This window comes from Dermacentor albipictus, unplaced genomic scaffold, assembly GCF_038994185.2.
Source record: "Dermacentor albipictus isolate Rhodes 1998 colony unplaced genomic scaffold, USDA_Dalb.pri_finalv2 scaffold_34, whole genome shotgun sequence".
NCBI classification, from domain to species: domain Eukaryota; kingdom Metazoa; phylum Arthropoda; class Arachnida; order Ixodida; family Ixodidae; genus Dermacentor; species Dermacentor albipictus.
In genome coordinates, this window is record NW_027225588.1 from 747,368 (window position 1) to 762,820 (window position 15,453).

The 15,453-nt window shown below is 52.1% G+C and overlaps 1 protein-coding gene across 1 annotated transcript; it reads right to left on the minus strand.

The window, feature by feature from the left end:
* Positions 1–6,341: 6,341 nt before the first annotated feature.
* Positions 6,342–7,277, minus strand: LOC135921220 (mucin-7-like). The gene has a single exon (XM_065455533.1). It carries the CDS (start codon positions 7,275–7,277, stop codon positions 6,342–6,344), a length of 936 nt encoding a protein of 311 aa, XP_065311605.1.
* Between the last annotated feature and the right edge of the window lie 8,176 nt (positions 7,278–15,453).

The window sequence follows — 15,453 nt, forward strand, 5'->3', positions numbered from 1 at the left end:
CATCGGGGTACTAAAGAGCAGGTTCCACTGCTTGCAGCGTTACCGGACCCTGCTCTACAAGCCCGATCGAGCGGAGACCATCATTGCCGCTTATGCAGCTCTGCACAACATTGCCATGGCGGCACTTGAGCCTGCCCCGGAAGAGGACGATGACGACAGTGACGTGCCTCCAGCTGTCCAGCAGACTGCAGATCTGGTCGAGCCGCCAGCACCACCCATGCGGGTGCCACCACCGCGGGAGCTGTATTTGGGGGGGGGAGGCAGCAGCTGCGTAACCGCGTGGTGAAACTTCTTCAAGGACCACGGGGCGTGCATGCAGACCACCTCCGGAGGGTACGCCGCTGCCTGCTGCGACCTCATCGGCAGCAGCCAATGTAATGCTGCAACTGTTTGGTACATTATTTTTTTATCACAGTGGGAAAAAAAGTGAAACGAACGCTGTGGGTATGCCAAAGTTTACAAACACACTATTGGTGTGGGCTCATTAACCATTGTGAATTTATTAGTCACTCATTATCAAGTCAACCTCAAGCAGTACAATGCACTGTTTCCTCCACGGAGCATCACGCTGCGACTCAATTTGCTATGTTCTCCAGCCTGCTGCAATATTTTTGGCACGATAACACCTTGTACATTAGCCACCCATTTCAACGAAACCGCGCTCTTTCAATGAATGACCCTATAGCTGCACAAGCTTGTGCACAATGCCATCCTGATGAACTGTGCATATTATTTATGCATGGAAAAAAACTGTGTACAAGAAAGAAGCATAACACAAGCGCATATGTCATGTGCTTCTGTCTTGTTTTTCTCTTTAGCACACAATACCTTGCTATATATCCTATGAAGTATGTTGGCTCACACTTATGCACAAGCAGTGGCTTAACTGTGAATGGGACACGATGTCAGGGTTTGCCAACTAGCCAAAATGACCACCCCACAATCTGGCGGGTAGTCCGAAAAAGCCTGTTTGAACCGGGACTGCAACGCGGGCAAGTGGGAATACTGAATCATGCTTAAAAAAATAAAATGGAAGACACGAGCGCCATCTTAGCAATGAAATTGTATCGGAACTGCGCGGTATAATATAGTTGAGTAAAAGAAAGTTGCCCTTACTGTAAGGTAAAAAGAAAGAAGAGAGACATTTTAGAATATACGTAGAGACATTCAGAGGCGCCTGCCTCTCTTCTGCACAGACACACACACATAGCACAACAAAGACGCAGCAATACAGAAAAACAAACTCCCACAAATATTTCAGAAGTCGCGACACAAATCCTACTGCACAGTTGAAGTTCCCAAGTGCCCTCATATGGAATGCGATGTTTTTGAAAAGTATACAAAAAAGGCAACATTTGGTGCTTGTTTAAATATATACACAATACCCTTTGCTGATTGTTTAAAACTATACACAACAACCTTTGCTGCAGATTTAAAACTATACACAGCACCTTTTGCTGCAGATTTAAAACTATACACAGCACCTCTTGCTCTAGATTTAAAACTATACACAACAACCTTCGCTGCAGATTTAAAAAAAGATGCACTGCAGACTTTAAAGAAAACTGCAACAGCCTTTGCTGCAGGTTAAAAAAACTGCAACAGCCTTTGCTACAGATTAAAAAAACTGCAGCAGCCTTTGCTGCAGATAAAAAAAAACATTACAAAACTTTATAATTTATTGTGCAGGCCACTGCAGTGCCACAGCAATGGCCCGCGAAAGTACCCCCACGCTGCGCAGCTCCTGCAACGCCTGGCCCTGTTGCTGCAGGATGGCCTCCAGGGCTTAAGCCTGCCGGTATGCAGCCTCCCTGTGTAGCTTGGCTTCGGTGGCCAGCTGTTCCAGGGCCACGTCCTGGCGGGTGGCCGCATCCCGGAGCTCCGCAATCAGCTGGAAACGAAGAAATACGTCACCAATGTCACCTCGGAATTCTTCGCTACCGACACTTTGCTGGGAGCTTCAGTTTATGGAGATTCTCAGCGTGCACAACACTTTTCTCTCCGCTGAGAATCCACTGACCAAGCTGCATCCGTCAATGGTGCCGAGTTCAGCGACCAACCAATTCCCGCTGTTTGGACAGACCATAGTGATGCCAGAATTCATTTTCTGTCACCTCCTCAGACGCATCTCACACCCCCAAGCACCTCTTCGTAAGAAGAAACCAAACAGCCCTTTTCAGGGCTACGCACCAGTTTGCCTAGCGGGCGGTTGTGCAGTATCAGCGATTCTCTGTCCTATATACTGCTCCAGCATGCAAAACATACCCCAACCAGCGATCGAAGAAGGCGTGCAGATGCGACCTTATAATTGCAAAAATGTACATTTGTGCTTGGTGACTATGCTGAGAATTTAGTTCCTTACATACTTATGTTGATTTTTCTGTAGGGATGTGCAAACAGTAAACGTTTGGTACGAATTAATTTAAGAAAATACCCAATAGAAAGACACTCCATCAAATATTGTAAAACAGCAAATATTCATCCGTAAATTTCCCTATTTTCCATTTGCCCACATTCACCATAAAGTTTTTGTTTAATTTGAATGCAGAATAGCTGTTTATTGCACTTCGAAGTTATTGAAAAGCATTCTCGGCAACATCCATTTGCGTCCTATCTCTTTTTGACGCATATCCGCAGTGCACAGAAATAGTATCCACGAGCCGTGTTGGTTTGCTGCTGCTGCTCACTGCTCCGGGTGTGCAGTTTCACTAGTCGTGCGGGTGGTGGTGGTGGTGGTGAAAAACTTTTATTGATGAGAAGGCCAAAAGTAAAAACAAATTAAAAAGCTGCGTTGTGGGCGGCCTTCAGGCTGCCGGTTATGGCGTCCAGGCCATGCCTAGTCGCGACGTCCTCCGCCGAGTTCACCAGCCGGAGTTGGATATCCGGCTCGGTGCTGGACAAAGCAGCCTCCCACTGCTGCGGATTGCTTAAGCGCCAAGAGGCAGGGGGCAATGTACCGGGCAGGAGAATAGGACGTGAGCGTAATCGGTGCGGGAGCCGTCACATAAGCGGCAAGCCGGCGAGTGCGTCCCGGGGTGGAAGAGGGGACAACGTGCAGGAGTAAGATAGGTATGGGCCTGAAGGTGGCGTCATAAGTGTTGGTGGAGATGGTGGGGCTGGAAAAGGGATTGATGCGGAGGGGGGAAGGTGAGGCGAGAGAGGCGATAGTGCTGCGTGATATCGCGGTACGTGAGGAGCGCGTCGCGCGTATCCATTCCCGGCGGGGGCGGGCTTGCTCGGTCAGTCGAATCTCGAGCGATGGAATTGGCCGCCTCGTTACCAGGATGGGCCGCGTGAGCGGGCACCCAGATTATTTGGATGGGGTGAGAGGGTACGGTATCGGAACGCAAGATTCCGATGGCCGGGTGTGCCACCCGTCTAACCGCGTAGTTGTAGACCGCAGGTTTGGAGTCGCTGAAGATGTACTTCGCGGATGTTTGCGGGATGGCAAGGGCAATAGCTGCCTCCTCGGCCTCGACAGAGGTAGAAGTGTAGACTGAGGCAGTAAGAGTGAGTCGGAGAGAATTGTCAGTGACGGCAAGGGCATGTGCTGGGTAGCGGCGGTACGGGGCAGCATCTACGTAAGCCACGGCGGCCTGCCGTTCGTACTGACGCCAGAGCGCGGAGGCTCGCGCTGCTCTACGGCAGGGGTGGTGTTCGGGATGCATATTTTTAGGGAGGGGATTAACGGTTAGGAGGGGAAGACATGGGAAGGGAGGGGCAGTGATGTGGGAAGAGGAATAAGAGGGGAGAGATTAAGGGTGGAGAGAAGTGCGCGACCCGGGCGGGTGCGGGAGAGATGGAGGAGCTGGGCCATGCGATGGGCCTCCGTCAGCTCCGTCAGGGAGTTGTGGACGCCCATCGACAGTAACCGAGCCATGGACGTAGATGTGCGAAGGCACAGGGCTGACTAATATGCGTTACGAATGAGGCTGTTGACTTTGTCTTCCTCGGTGCGAGAAAGGTAGAGATACGGAAGAGAATAAATGAAGCGGCTGAGAACAAAGGCCTGGACCAGGCGGCGGAGGTGGTGTTCGCGCATGCCGTGGTGGTGGTTTGCAATGCGGCGTACGAGGCGGACAGTGTGGTGTACAGTGTTTGTGAGTCCAGTGATGAGGGTGATGTGCTTGCCATTGGACTCAAGAAAGAGTCCGAGGATGCGGAGGGTAGAGACGAGAGGAATGGGTGTGCCATCAAGGTAGACGGTGAGTGGAGAAGGCAACAGGGGGCCATCCGCCCAGGCCGAAGGAGCAAAAGCTCCGATTCGGTCGGGGAGCAGCTCAACTCGATGGGCCGGGCGTGAGCTGCTACCACGTCCACACCTGCCTGTAGAGCGGTCTCCATGTCGCCAAGATTGCTGGTGGTCACCCAGAGGGTGATGTCATCGGCGTAGAAAGCATGAGACAGAGCTGGGATAGCTCGTAGAGCACGTGCCAGCGGGAAGAGTAGAGTGTGATGTTGAACAGAAGAGGGGACAAGACAAACCTTGGGGGGTACCCTTGTTGCCAAGGGAGAAGGAAGGAGAAGAAAGTGGTCCGTATGAGATTTCGACTGTGCGATGGGCGAGGAACGCGGTGACGTAAGCATGGACACGGGGTCCGACATGGAGGGAGGAGAGAGCATCCAGGATGGCGGTGTGGTGTACATTGTCAAATGCTTTAGTAAGGTCCAGCGCCAGGATAGCTCGAGTGCGTTTGTGATGGGAGGGGTGTAGGACATCCTCGGAAAGTTGGAGCATGACATCCTGGGTGGACAGCTGGGGACGAAAACCGAATATGGAGTCCGGATAAAAGTCATGATCATCCAGATAGGTCTGGAGGTGGACCAGGATGACATGCTCGAACAGCTTGCTGAGACAGAAGGTGAGAGAGATGGAGCGGAGGTGTTCGAGGGCAATAGGTTTGCCGGGTTTTGGGTTGAATGAGACACGTGCATGGGTCCAGGAGGATGGAAGAGGGCCAGCCTGCCAATGTGTATTGAGGAGATCAGTAAGGGCTTCGAGGGAGGGGGTGTCTAGGTTGCGGAGTACCTTGTTAGTGATGCGGTCCGCCCCCGGGGCCGAGGTGGGACGGAGTGTGAGTAGCACCCCACGAACCTCGCCCATGGAGACGTCCGCCTCAAGGTCAGGGTTTGGGGAGCCGGAGTAGGTGGGAAGTTGAGAAGGTAGGTCGGTGGAGAGGTTGTGGTCCTGGAGGTCTGCCAAGAAGTCACTATCGGTGAGTGGGGAGGAGTGAAGGAGATGGGAGATATCCTTGCGCTGGGAAGCTTTGGTGTGTGTAGGGTCTAGCAGCACCCTGAGAAGCGACCACATGTCGCGGAGGCCCAGGTTCCTTGCCATGCGGTCGCAGCTCTGGCCCCACTGTTTTACGAGAGAGGCGCAGTGCTCCTCCATGTCCAACGCGAGTCGGGCCAAAAGGAGGCGCAGGCGGTGATTGTATTTCTGAGCCTGCCACCGGCGGTGGACAGCGTGATAGGCCTCCCAAAGGTGGAGAAGAGGCGGTGTCTGCCGTAGTGGAGTGTGGTGCTGTAGGGAGTGCGGATGTGGCAGTGTGGACGACCGCAAAATGGCTCTAGGTCCAGGCAGAGAGATCGGTGATAGGAGCAGAGGAGAAAGTAGAGAGACGAGTGGCGCGAAAGCGGTCCCAGTCGACCATCTGGGCCAGACGAGTAGAAGCGCGAGCAAGGGAGGGCAGTGGGAAAGTTGTACAGAAGACGTAGTGATCGCTACCGAGGAAGACCCCTGTATTAGTCCAGGTCGGGTTGGCGACATTTTTGGCGAGGGTAAGGTCCGGATTCGTGTCTCGTTGAACACTAGATCCAATCCTGGTGGGGCAAGCGAAGTCATTAAGGACCTAAAGGCACTAGTTGTGGATGAAAGTCCAGAGTGAGTGGCCTTTGCGAGTGTTCTGGGGGTAGCCCCAGCTGGTATGTGGGCATTGAAGTCTCCAAGAACGACCAGGGCATTGCGGCCAGCACAGGAGAGCGCTCTGCGGAGGACGAGGAGGAGAGGAGCTGATTGCGCTTTGGGAGGACTGTACACATTGAGAACAAAGAGGCTTGTCTCAGTGTGACGGCGAGGAAGGATTTCAAGGAGGAGATGGGCAAAGTCCGAAACGTCCAACTGGTGCTGCACGGCAGCAAGGTTGCGCTGCACCAGTGGGGCAACGTTTGGTAGGGCCCTAGAAGAAGGATGAAAGGAGGTGTAGTCGCGCCGTTTCATGGGAGTTAGGGGTCCCCGGAGTGTTAGGACGGAGGGGAGAGTGTCGGGAGGGATGTTCTGGAGGTGGAGCTGCCGGGTGTTCCGCTTGCTGCGGAACCCCCGACAGTTCCACTGCCAGAAGTTAAGGCGCGTGGGGTGTCTGGCCATGATGGATGGCGGAGTCCCCCGACAGAGTGGGGGTAGGTGCCGGTGTGAGTGGGGCAGGGAGTGACAGGTGTGCGACGGTGGCCTGAGTCGCGCTTTGGCGGGTCTCTAAGGCCGCGAACCTGGTGTCTAGGGTGGTAAGGTGGGATTCGATGGCGGCCTTACGGGTGTCGATACTGGCGACGCGCTCCTCAAGTTGTGCAAAGCGGGCCATGAAGCGCTTCTCAAACGCCTCCAAGAACGAGGTTGTTTGGCGAATCACGTCATGCTCGGGCGCGACGGGGTCGGAGGAAGGTGATCGGCGTTTGAGCTGGGGACAGCGGTTGGGAGAGAAGGCGCGCGATGATGCAGCCGAGGATGCCGTACTCATCGGCTCCACAGCTAGCGATGGTGGCTGTGGAGGTGCGGGAGCTCGGGAAGTAGGAAGAGGAGGGGGGGAAGACAGACGCACTAGCGTGGCCTGCAGCTGGCCCGTCAGCTCCTGAATTTGCAGCTGCTGGGCAGCGATAGTGGCCTCGAGGGCCGCGGTTTGGGGGTCCGACGTGTGAGACTGCGGTTTCCAGCTTACCGGTGATGTGGTGGTGGTGGTGGGGGCGGTGGACGCCTCGGACCTGTGGACGCCTCGGAGTGGTGGCGGCTGGCAGACTGGCCACCACGGCAGACAGAGTGGCGGCGGGGGTGGGAAGGCCGGGAGGTCTTGAGGCCGGGAGGTCTGGTGGGGGAGGCTGGTGCTTGGACGTGGCCGGGGACGATGACGGGCCATTCCGCTCGAAACGGAGCCCGCACGGGCGCGAGCCCGTGACCTGGGCTCCCTTGCACAGGATGCAGCAAGGGACGCAGGTCGGGGGCTCGACTGGCTTGTGGGCCTGGCCACAGTGGTGACAGAGGGCGGACTTGGGCTTGGTGCAGACATCCGCTCGGTGGCCAGGAGCCCAGCACTTCGTGCAGGCCTCGGCTCTCGGGCGGAACGGGTGGCAGCGGTAGACCCCGCAGTTGAAGACGATGGTGGAGGGAAGAGTAGAAGCGCCGACGAAGGTGATGAGGATGGGCTAGGAGCGCCCCATCTGGCGTGCGTCAGCGATGGCGTAGGGAGGTGTTCACGTTCATTGACTGCAGCTCTTGGACGATCTCGTCCTGGGTTTGGGAGTCCACTGCGTTGTGTATGATGCCGCGGAGGGCGTTGTCGGGTGCGGCCATATAGGCACGCAGGGGGCAAGATATGGCACCCAGGCGGAGTTCCGAGACCCGGAGGTAGAGGCGAGCGCGCGGCTCAGATGGGGCGCTGACAGTGAGGGAGTTGTACGGATTTATCCGTACACGGTCGGCAGTGCATGCGGTGGCGTAGTCGATGGTTGCACGAGTGCAAAAGATTTGGAGCAGGGCTCCGTTAGTGGTTGTGCGGAGGTCAAGCCCTCCTGCCGTTCTCTAGACGACCTTGAAGACCTCCGCTGGGAGGCGAGGTAGGGGAGCGTGACGAGTGCAGGCAGTCTTGGATGGTGTCGAGGCAGGCGGTGGCGAGACGATGCGCTGGTGGGCCGCGGCTGCACGGTGTGCTTTCACGGCACGGACCCAGCGTGAGTCAGCTTCAAGCTCGGCAGGGCTGATGGAGGTGTCTGTGACTTGATATTCCATGTCGGCGTGTGAGCTGTATCGACGTAGGCGGCGAAATGGGGCGGCATCGACAGCAGGCGTTGCGCGGAATGCAGCTCCCGCGTAGGCAGAGTCCTCTTCAAAAGGCGGTCGGTGGAAAAAGGCGGAAAGGCCGCTTCCCATATCAGTCCTGGGAGTGCCTCACAGGCACCCGCCGGCGGCACTCGGCGGCGCCTTTGGTGTTGTGGTGCTGAAAGCGTACACGTTATGCTATTTTTTCACAGCAGAAGCCTATGTAACTAATTTTTAAAAGGACTGACATGGTAAGAAGCATCACATGCCGATGGGTGATTCCATTAAACTCATGATACTGGTACAGCTAACAGGACAAGGTGACTCCAACTTACGAGCTGGCGCACTTAGGTTCTCGTGGGCCGCCTCCTACTCGGCCACACCATCGGCACCGCGTGCAACGCTCTGAAAAGCCCATTCAAATAAGACACTGCTTTATGAACACCGAGTGCAATAAACGAAAAAAAGGAAATGCGAAGTGTGCAAATTCACCTGCAAGCCACTGATGCCGGGCGTCTCGCCAACCGAAACTGTTGGCTGGGCGGGCAATGGCTGCATAGGCTGAGGGCGCCGGAAGTCCCCAGCGAGAGCTCGCGCCTGCAGGCTCTCATTTGAAGGGACCAACTATAAGCATGTGTTGAGAATGTGTCACAAAACTTCTCTGCACGCATAACGGTGTTTGTAACAGCAGCTACTAATCATAACTAATATGGTTTAGTGTAGCGAGTCTGCACATAATGGGGGCAGTGGCGCATGACATGACAAGAACTTTATCGGAGTCCTGAGGGACTGATATCTTGGGGAGCTAAATTCGAAGGCTCCCGAAGATCAAGTCGGTGGCGCCACCCACGATGGGACCGGAAGATGAAGTTCCGCCGCAATGTCGTGGGCCCTCTGGATGGCCTGGAGTTGCATGTGGAGACTGCTGCTCTTGAGAGATTCCTGCAATTGTCCTTTGGTGATGGGTGGAGAGGCGTTAAGGGCAGGGCACAGCCAGAGCATGTGTTCAAAAGAGCAAGAGTCATGACCACATTTGGGGCACGACTGGGAGTGGGCAGGATCTATCCTGTTAAGAGACTGAGGAGTGGGATACGAACGGGTTTGCAGAAGTCTGAGTGTGCTAGCCTGAGGTTTGTGTAATTTAGGGTGAGGGGGTGGAAATGTCCTCCTGCCCAGTCGATAATGGGAAACAATTTCGTGGAAAGTACATAATGAATCTTTGTGGATGTTGACCTCGTTACATGCCTGGCTACCCGCGACAGTACGGTACGTGAAATCGCGCGCTCTCCGGTGGGCCTGCTCGTTAGGATTACATCCAAGCGGGTTAATTGAGCTATCTAGATGGGCTGGGAACCAAGAGATGTGGTATCCTCCTTCGCTGCTCTCTATAGTCCTTTGAAGTGCTTTAAGGAAATACTGTTCGCCTGTTCAGATACCAGAGTGGGCGAGAAGGATCGAACCGCCGTGCGCGAGTCCGAGAAGGTGACAGCGGGAATTTTTTAGCTGTGAAAAGCCAGAGCGATTGCCGCTTCCTCCGCCACATGTGCAAACTTCGTATAAAGAGAGGCTGCATTGACCGGGGTGCCTGCCGCATCTACCACCGAGACAGCGAACTTATCCCCACTGTCATATCTGGCAGCATCGACAAAGAGGGCATCTAGTTTCTGCTGATTTATCTTTTTAAGGATGGACTTGGCTCTCGCCAATCTCCTACCCTCGTTATGCACTGGGTGGATGTTTCGCGGAACGGGCTCAACCATGATGCGAGTTCTGGTTTCCCGGGTCAAGCTAACTTTGGTCGCCGGTTCATGTCTTGGTTGGATTCCCCACTTCGTCTAAAATCTTGATCCCTGGCTTAGTGGATGAAAGTCTCATTATTTGACCCGCTGTGTGAGCTTCTATTAGCTCATTGCTGGTGTTATGGAGTCCTAGCTCCAGCAGCTTCTCAGTGCTTGTGGACTGCGGAAGGCCGAGCACACGCTTGAGGCCGGTTCTGATTAGGGAGTTGAGCTTGGCCTTTTCCGCTTTACCCCAATTAACGTATGGCGCGATGTGAATAACATGACTCAGGAAGAATGCTTGATAAGCTCTGAGCAAATTGTCCTCTTTGAGACCGCCTCTTCGATTTGAGACGCGGGCTACAAGTCTTAGGACATTACTAGCCTGTCCAGTGAGCCTGCTGAGGGCCGTCGAGTTACAGCCCTTGGCATCAGTGAGGAGACCTAGAATTTTGACCGAGTTCATCCTCGGTATGGGATGCCCATTTTTAGCTCGAATTTCTTTTGGCAGAGTTTCCAGAGGCGCAAGGTTTCTAACCCCCTGTCTGGACTGGCGGTATAACAATCGCTCTGATTTAGCGGGGGAGAGTTCAAGGCCCGTGTTTGAAAGAAAGTCTTCAGTAGCCTCCAACGCGTTTTGTAACGAGTGTTCGAGCATGGCTAGCGATTCGCTTGCCGCCCAGATCATGATGTCGTCCGCATAAATGGCATGGCCCATGTTCGGGATTACAGCGAGGAGAGTGGAGAGCTTGTGCATGGCTATATTGAATAAGAGTGGGGAGAGGACCGAGCCCTGCGGGGTGCCACAGGTGCCTAGTTCCTAGGGTCCTCCTGTGACCATGCCTAATCGGAGGTGTGCCTTGCGATCCGCAAGGAAAGATCTGGTGTAATCATGAAACCGCTGGCCCAGGTTGAGAGACGAAATCTCCGTCAGTATGTGTTTATGCGCGACCCTGTCGAAGGCCTTGGAGAGGTCCAGTGCGAGGTTCCCTCTCACGTCGTGAGTAGAGTTATCAAAGATTGCTTTCTTCAGCAAAAGCATAGCGTCCTGTATGCACAACTCCTGTCTAAGCCAATCAGGTTGTGTCTAAAGAGCTCCTTGTTTTCAATATGCTCAGTTATCCTGTTATGCGTCACGTGCTACGCAACCTTGGCGATGCATGATGTAAGGGGAATAGGCCGCAGATTATTTATATGGGGGTTTTCCTGGTTTGGGTATGAGTACCACTTTTGCGGCACGCCATTCTATCGGGACCTGTCCACTTTTCCAAAGCTCATTTATTTTGGCCGTGACTATCTCGATTGCCCTATCATCTAGGTTCCTGAGGTGTTTGTTCGTGATTCCATCAGGTCCTGGGGCTGACCTGCCATTTAGATTGAAGAGAACGTGTCTGATCTCTGACACGGTAAAAGGTTCGTCTAGACCAGGTGCCAAGAATCCAATGTAGTTCACACGCTCTACCGGGCAATCCGCGTCTTTAGCGAGGGGGAGGTAAGTATCAGCTGAGTTGTTGGCTAATTCCATGTCGGTGAGACCGATTGCAATTTGCTTCTTAATGAACCTATCCGTTGCAAGGTTAACGGTGTCCTTACAGTGTTTATCGTTGAGGAGACTTTCAATAAGCTCCATTTGCTACCTATTCGCATACGCCCGTCTGTTTCGGTGCACGTCTCATCCTATTGCCGCCGGGCGAGCTGGGCCGAACAGGTTTCAATCTCCTTGTTAAGAAGCGCGATTTTGGATCTTAGCCTACGATTAAGCTTTTGGTCTTCCACCTGGCCGAGAGGGCGTGTTTGGCCTCCAAAAGGTGAGCGAGTCTCGAGTCCATTTTAGGAAATTCAAGATCCGTAATGATTTCTTTGGTTGCTCCTTTAACTGCCAAGTTCAGATTCTCTAGCAGATCTGCATACGTCTCGTCTGGCGGGACTATGTCATTTCTCATTTTTCAAAAAAAGGTCCCAGTCAACATACTCATATCTCGCGGGTGTACTGGGTTTGACACGCAAGAGAATTTCAAGTATGTAATGGTCACTGCCTAGCCCCTCCTGGAGGTTGTCCCAGGTGCCTTCGATACCTAGGAGGAAGGTGAGATCGGGGGTCGTATCTCGACTGACCGAATTACCGGATCTGGTGGGGAGCCTCTGGTCTGTGACGAGTATTAAGCCGAGCTCTGCAGCGTTCAAGGCCAAGTTCGTTCCTTTTGCACTTTTGTAACCGTACCCCCATTCCGTATTGGGTGCGTTAAAGTCACCCGCGACAACGAGAGGCGCGCTTCTCGCCACCCTAGACATGGTGCCTAGTAATGTTTTGAAGTCTCTTTTCCGGTCCGATACACAGTAAAATAATTTACACCCTTGATGGTAAGAATTGCGAATCATAACACCCTTGAAAGGTGTTTTCATTCAAGAAACATCCCATCATCATGACTTTTTGCGAAGCATAGGGCAGTTCTAGATGCCATAACACCCTTTTACCCACCGAAAGGGTGCACTGACTAAGAATATTGGGGGTGGGTGCAAGGGTGTTTTTGTTTGTTTTTATCACATTCACAAACATACAATTGCACGAAGAGACGGCGTGTCCCACGGCACTAAAAACCAATGGCGGATCCAGAAATGGGCCCTGCCTTACCCCAAGCCCTTCCCCCCCGAGACATGTCGGGCTTTCAAAGCCGACAAAACTCCTGAAGAGAGTCCCCCTCCGTTTCACTGTCTGTTTTGATAAGCCATTTTCAATATGTCCTGGGAAAAACCTGTTGCTGAAGCACTACTATCTATTATGTCACAGTGTTCTAGTTTGGCACACAGTTCCTAAATGTCGTCACGCACAAATTCCGCGGAATCCAAAAGCGCGCACCTACTTTTTCTAGTATTGAATACTTAACCAAAAGAAAAATGTTCAAAATGTTTTCAGCAAGGCAGAACTAGTGCAGCTCTTGCTTTTGGGACGCCAGGAATCTACCAAAATGAATAGGCCACGTGACAGCATGCAGCTGGACGCGCCACAATTGCTCTAAAGCAGTGCGGTCGTCTAGGTTTCTTTCAAGCATGACAAAACAGGCAGAAAAGGGTGCGACGAACCATACCCGCACAAAAGATACGCCGATTCGAGAAGCTTTGACCCCACCTGACCTTCTTTCGCCGAATCAATAACCCCAATTCGTTCTGCTTCTCTCAAGTTTATAAACAAGGTAGGTTCGTTGGCAAACTTGAGCCTTCTCACCCACCACAATGCTTTGCTCAAGCAGCATCTGCAGAAAGAGCCGTGCAAAACGCTCATGGCTTCGCGTCTGCGTCAATTTATGAAGCTGGCTGTACAAAAAGAAACTATTAAGTTTGCAGTTGTATAGTAAAGGAACGTTATACTGGCTTGCAAACAGCTGCCTGAACGGAGTGCTCAAAAAGAAAGGGAGAATAATGTAAGAAAGTATAGAGAACCAACGTAGAACTTGCGATGCATAAAGTATTTACAACACCGAATAACAACGGTATTTACTGAAATATTTCCCCTCCCAAATTGGAGACAGTATTATTGCATGCATGAATAGGATAACAAGCCAATCATTGTATATATAACGAGATTCCAGAAATTGGCGGGGCATTTGCAGACCCATCTTTGTTCACGGAACAGTGGTGAGGCATTTTTCAAGTGTGCGCGCTACTGCCCACCTGCCAAGTACGTTCGCGATGTCTTGGCATATGCAGACCCGTCTCGCGAGACTCGCCCGTCTCCCCTCGCGAGACGGGTAGGACAGGTGCACATGCTGAATACGGGAAAGAAATACTTTGCAGAATGAAATTGAATTTTGTCAAAACACCAGAGCTCTGGATTGCAGGTTACAGCGTGCACAGGGGCGCTCTGCCAGATTTTAAAGCGAAGCTTTCTGTGCCTCCTCCCTCACTTTTTCCAATTCTGCTGCTGCTGCTGTCACTGGCTTGCCAGCCGCGTCGGTGGGTGGTTTGAGAGCGTGCATAATGAACATGAGAGGGACGCGGGGAAGGCGTGTGCGAGTCCTTTTAGCGAGAACTTCGTGGGCATCGCTACAATACTCTTTGGACCTATTTGGCCGTCACAATGCCCACTGAAACACCCTGGCCATCGACACAATGCCCTCTGGAAGACTAATTACGCGTTAGCCCCCTTCTGCCCACCCCCACCCACCGCAAAAGTAGTGCAGAAGGTGCAGCACTTTTTTGTACTCACATGCAACAGCGCAGAGGAGCGACAGTATGGTACTAAGGGGAGACAAGAGAATGCTTAAAGCCAACACCCAGACGAAATGTCATCACAGTTCCCACACTTTGCCAGGAAATTGTTGTTGTCATTCAATAGCCTTTACCACAGCTGCACCCTCGCCGAGCAAAGGGGTTCGGCGATGGTAATAATAATAATATTTGGGGTTTTACGTGCCAAAACCACTTTCTGATTATGAGGCACGCCGTATAATGGAGGACTCCGGAAATTTTGACCACCTGGGGTTCTTTAACGTGCGCCTAAATCTAAGCACACGGGTGTTTTCGCATTTCGCCCCCATCGAAATGCGGCCGCCATGGCCGGGATTCGATCCCGCGACCTCGTGCGGGGTTCGGCGATGGTATAGGCACAGCTATTGAATGGGAACAATACTAAATTGCTCTGCTCGTGGTAGTTTGAGGGCGAGCGTAGTTGGGTCGAAAATGACTTGTCTACCGCGTGCACAAAATACCTCGATTTTGAATATATCTTCCTCATTACCCGTCAAACTGCTATTATAAGCAACTGCAGTAAGACAAAGACCGACATCAGATTATGACAACGACAACTCATGGTGCTGTCCACCAGAGGGGAATCGTTGTTATAGTTGTTCTTTCTTTTGAGCGGTCATAGGCCCCACTCGCTCACCCGCTCATAAAAACAAAGAAAAAAAAACCCGAGACCTGGATTCGCTTCGGTTGCACTTTCACGACAGCAGGCAAAGAAAGACTTTTCGTACTTGGAAACTTAAGGTTTTCGTGTAATTCTGCACATGTGAAATTTCGTGGTGTCGCCTATACGTTTAGAAAGCTATTATGCAAGTACTTTTATATCTGCCGTTAATCCAAGCTATTTAAAATTTGAGTGAGCACTCCAGTTCAGAAACATGAGCATTGTGAACTTCTTGAAAATGCCAATTAAAGCTTTTTTTTTTCTCTCTCTGTTTCTCTGTGCATAAAAGAAAAGACAGACTCGCAAGTACCTCTGTATCTTATACAATGAGGAAGGGCCACGTCTCTTTACAAATGAACGTCCAAGCAAACAAACAAAAAAGAAAGCATCGACAAATAAATTCACTTACACGCAGTTACTAGCCCACCTTTGCCCCATTTGATTTGATATCAGCCCATGTTTCTGGAAATAAATTTCCAGTGAAACTACCCGTAAACACAGAAAATGGCTTAGAGGTAGCGCAAAATAAATAGCTTTGAAAGTAATACATACACATAGTTTAAAAGAATATTTGTTTTTATGCCTTGAAAACGAAACCGAAATTGAAATAACTTCCCCCGACGGGTGTCGCCGCTATCGCCGCTACGTCATTTCCTGCGTCTCGCGGCGGGCCGCCGGGAGCACATGTGTGTGTTCTCCGTGACATTGTTGAAGTTGTGAGTAATTAGATTGTTTTTTGCTGC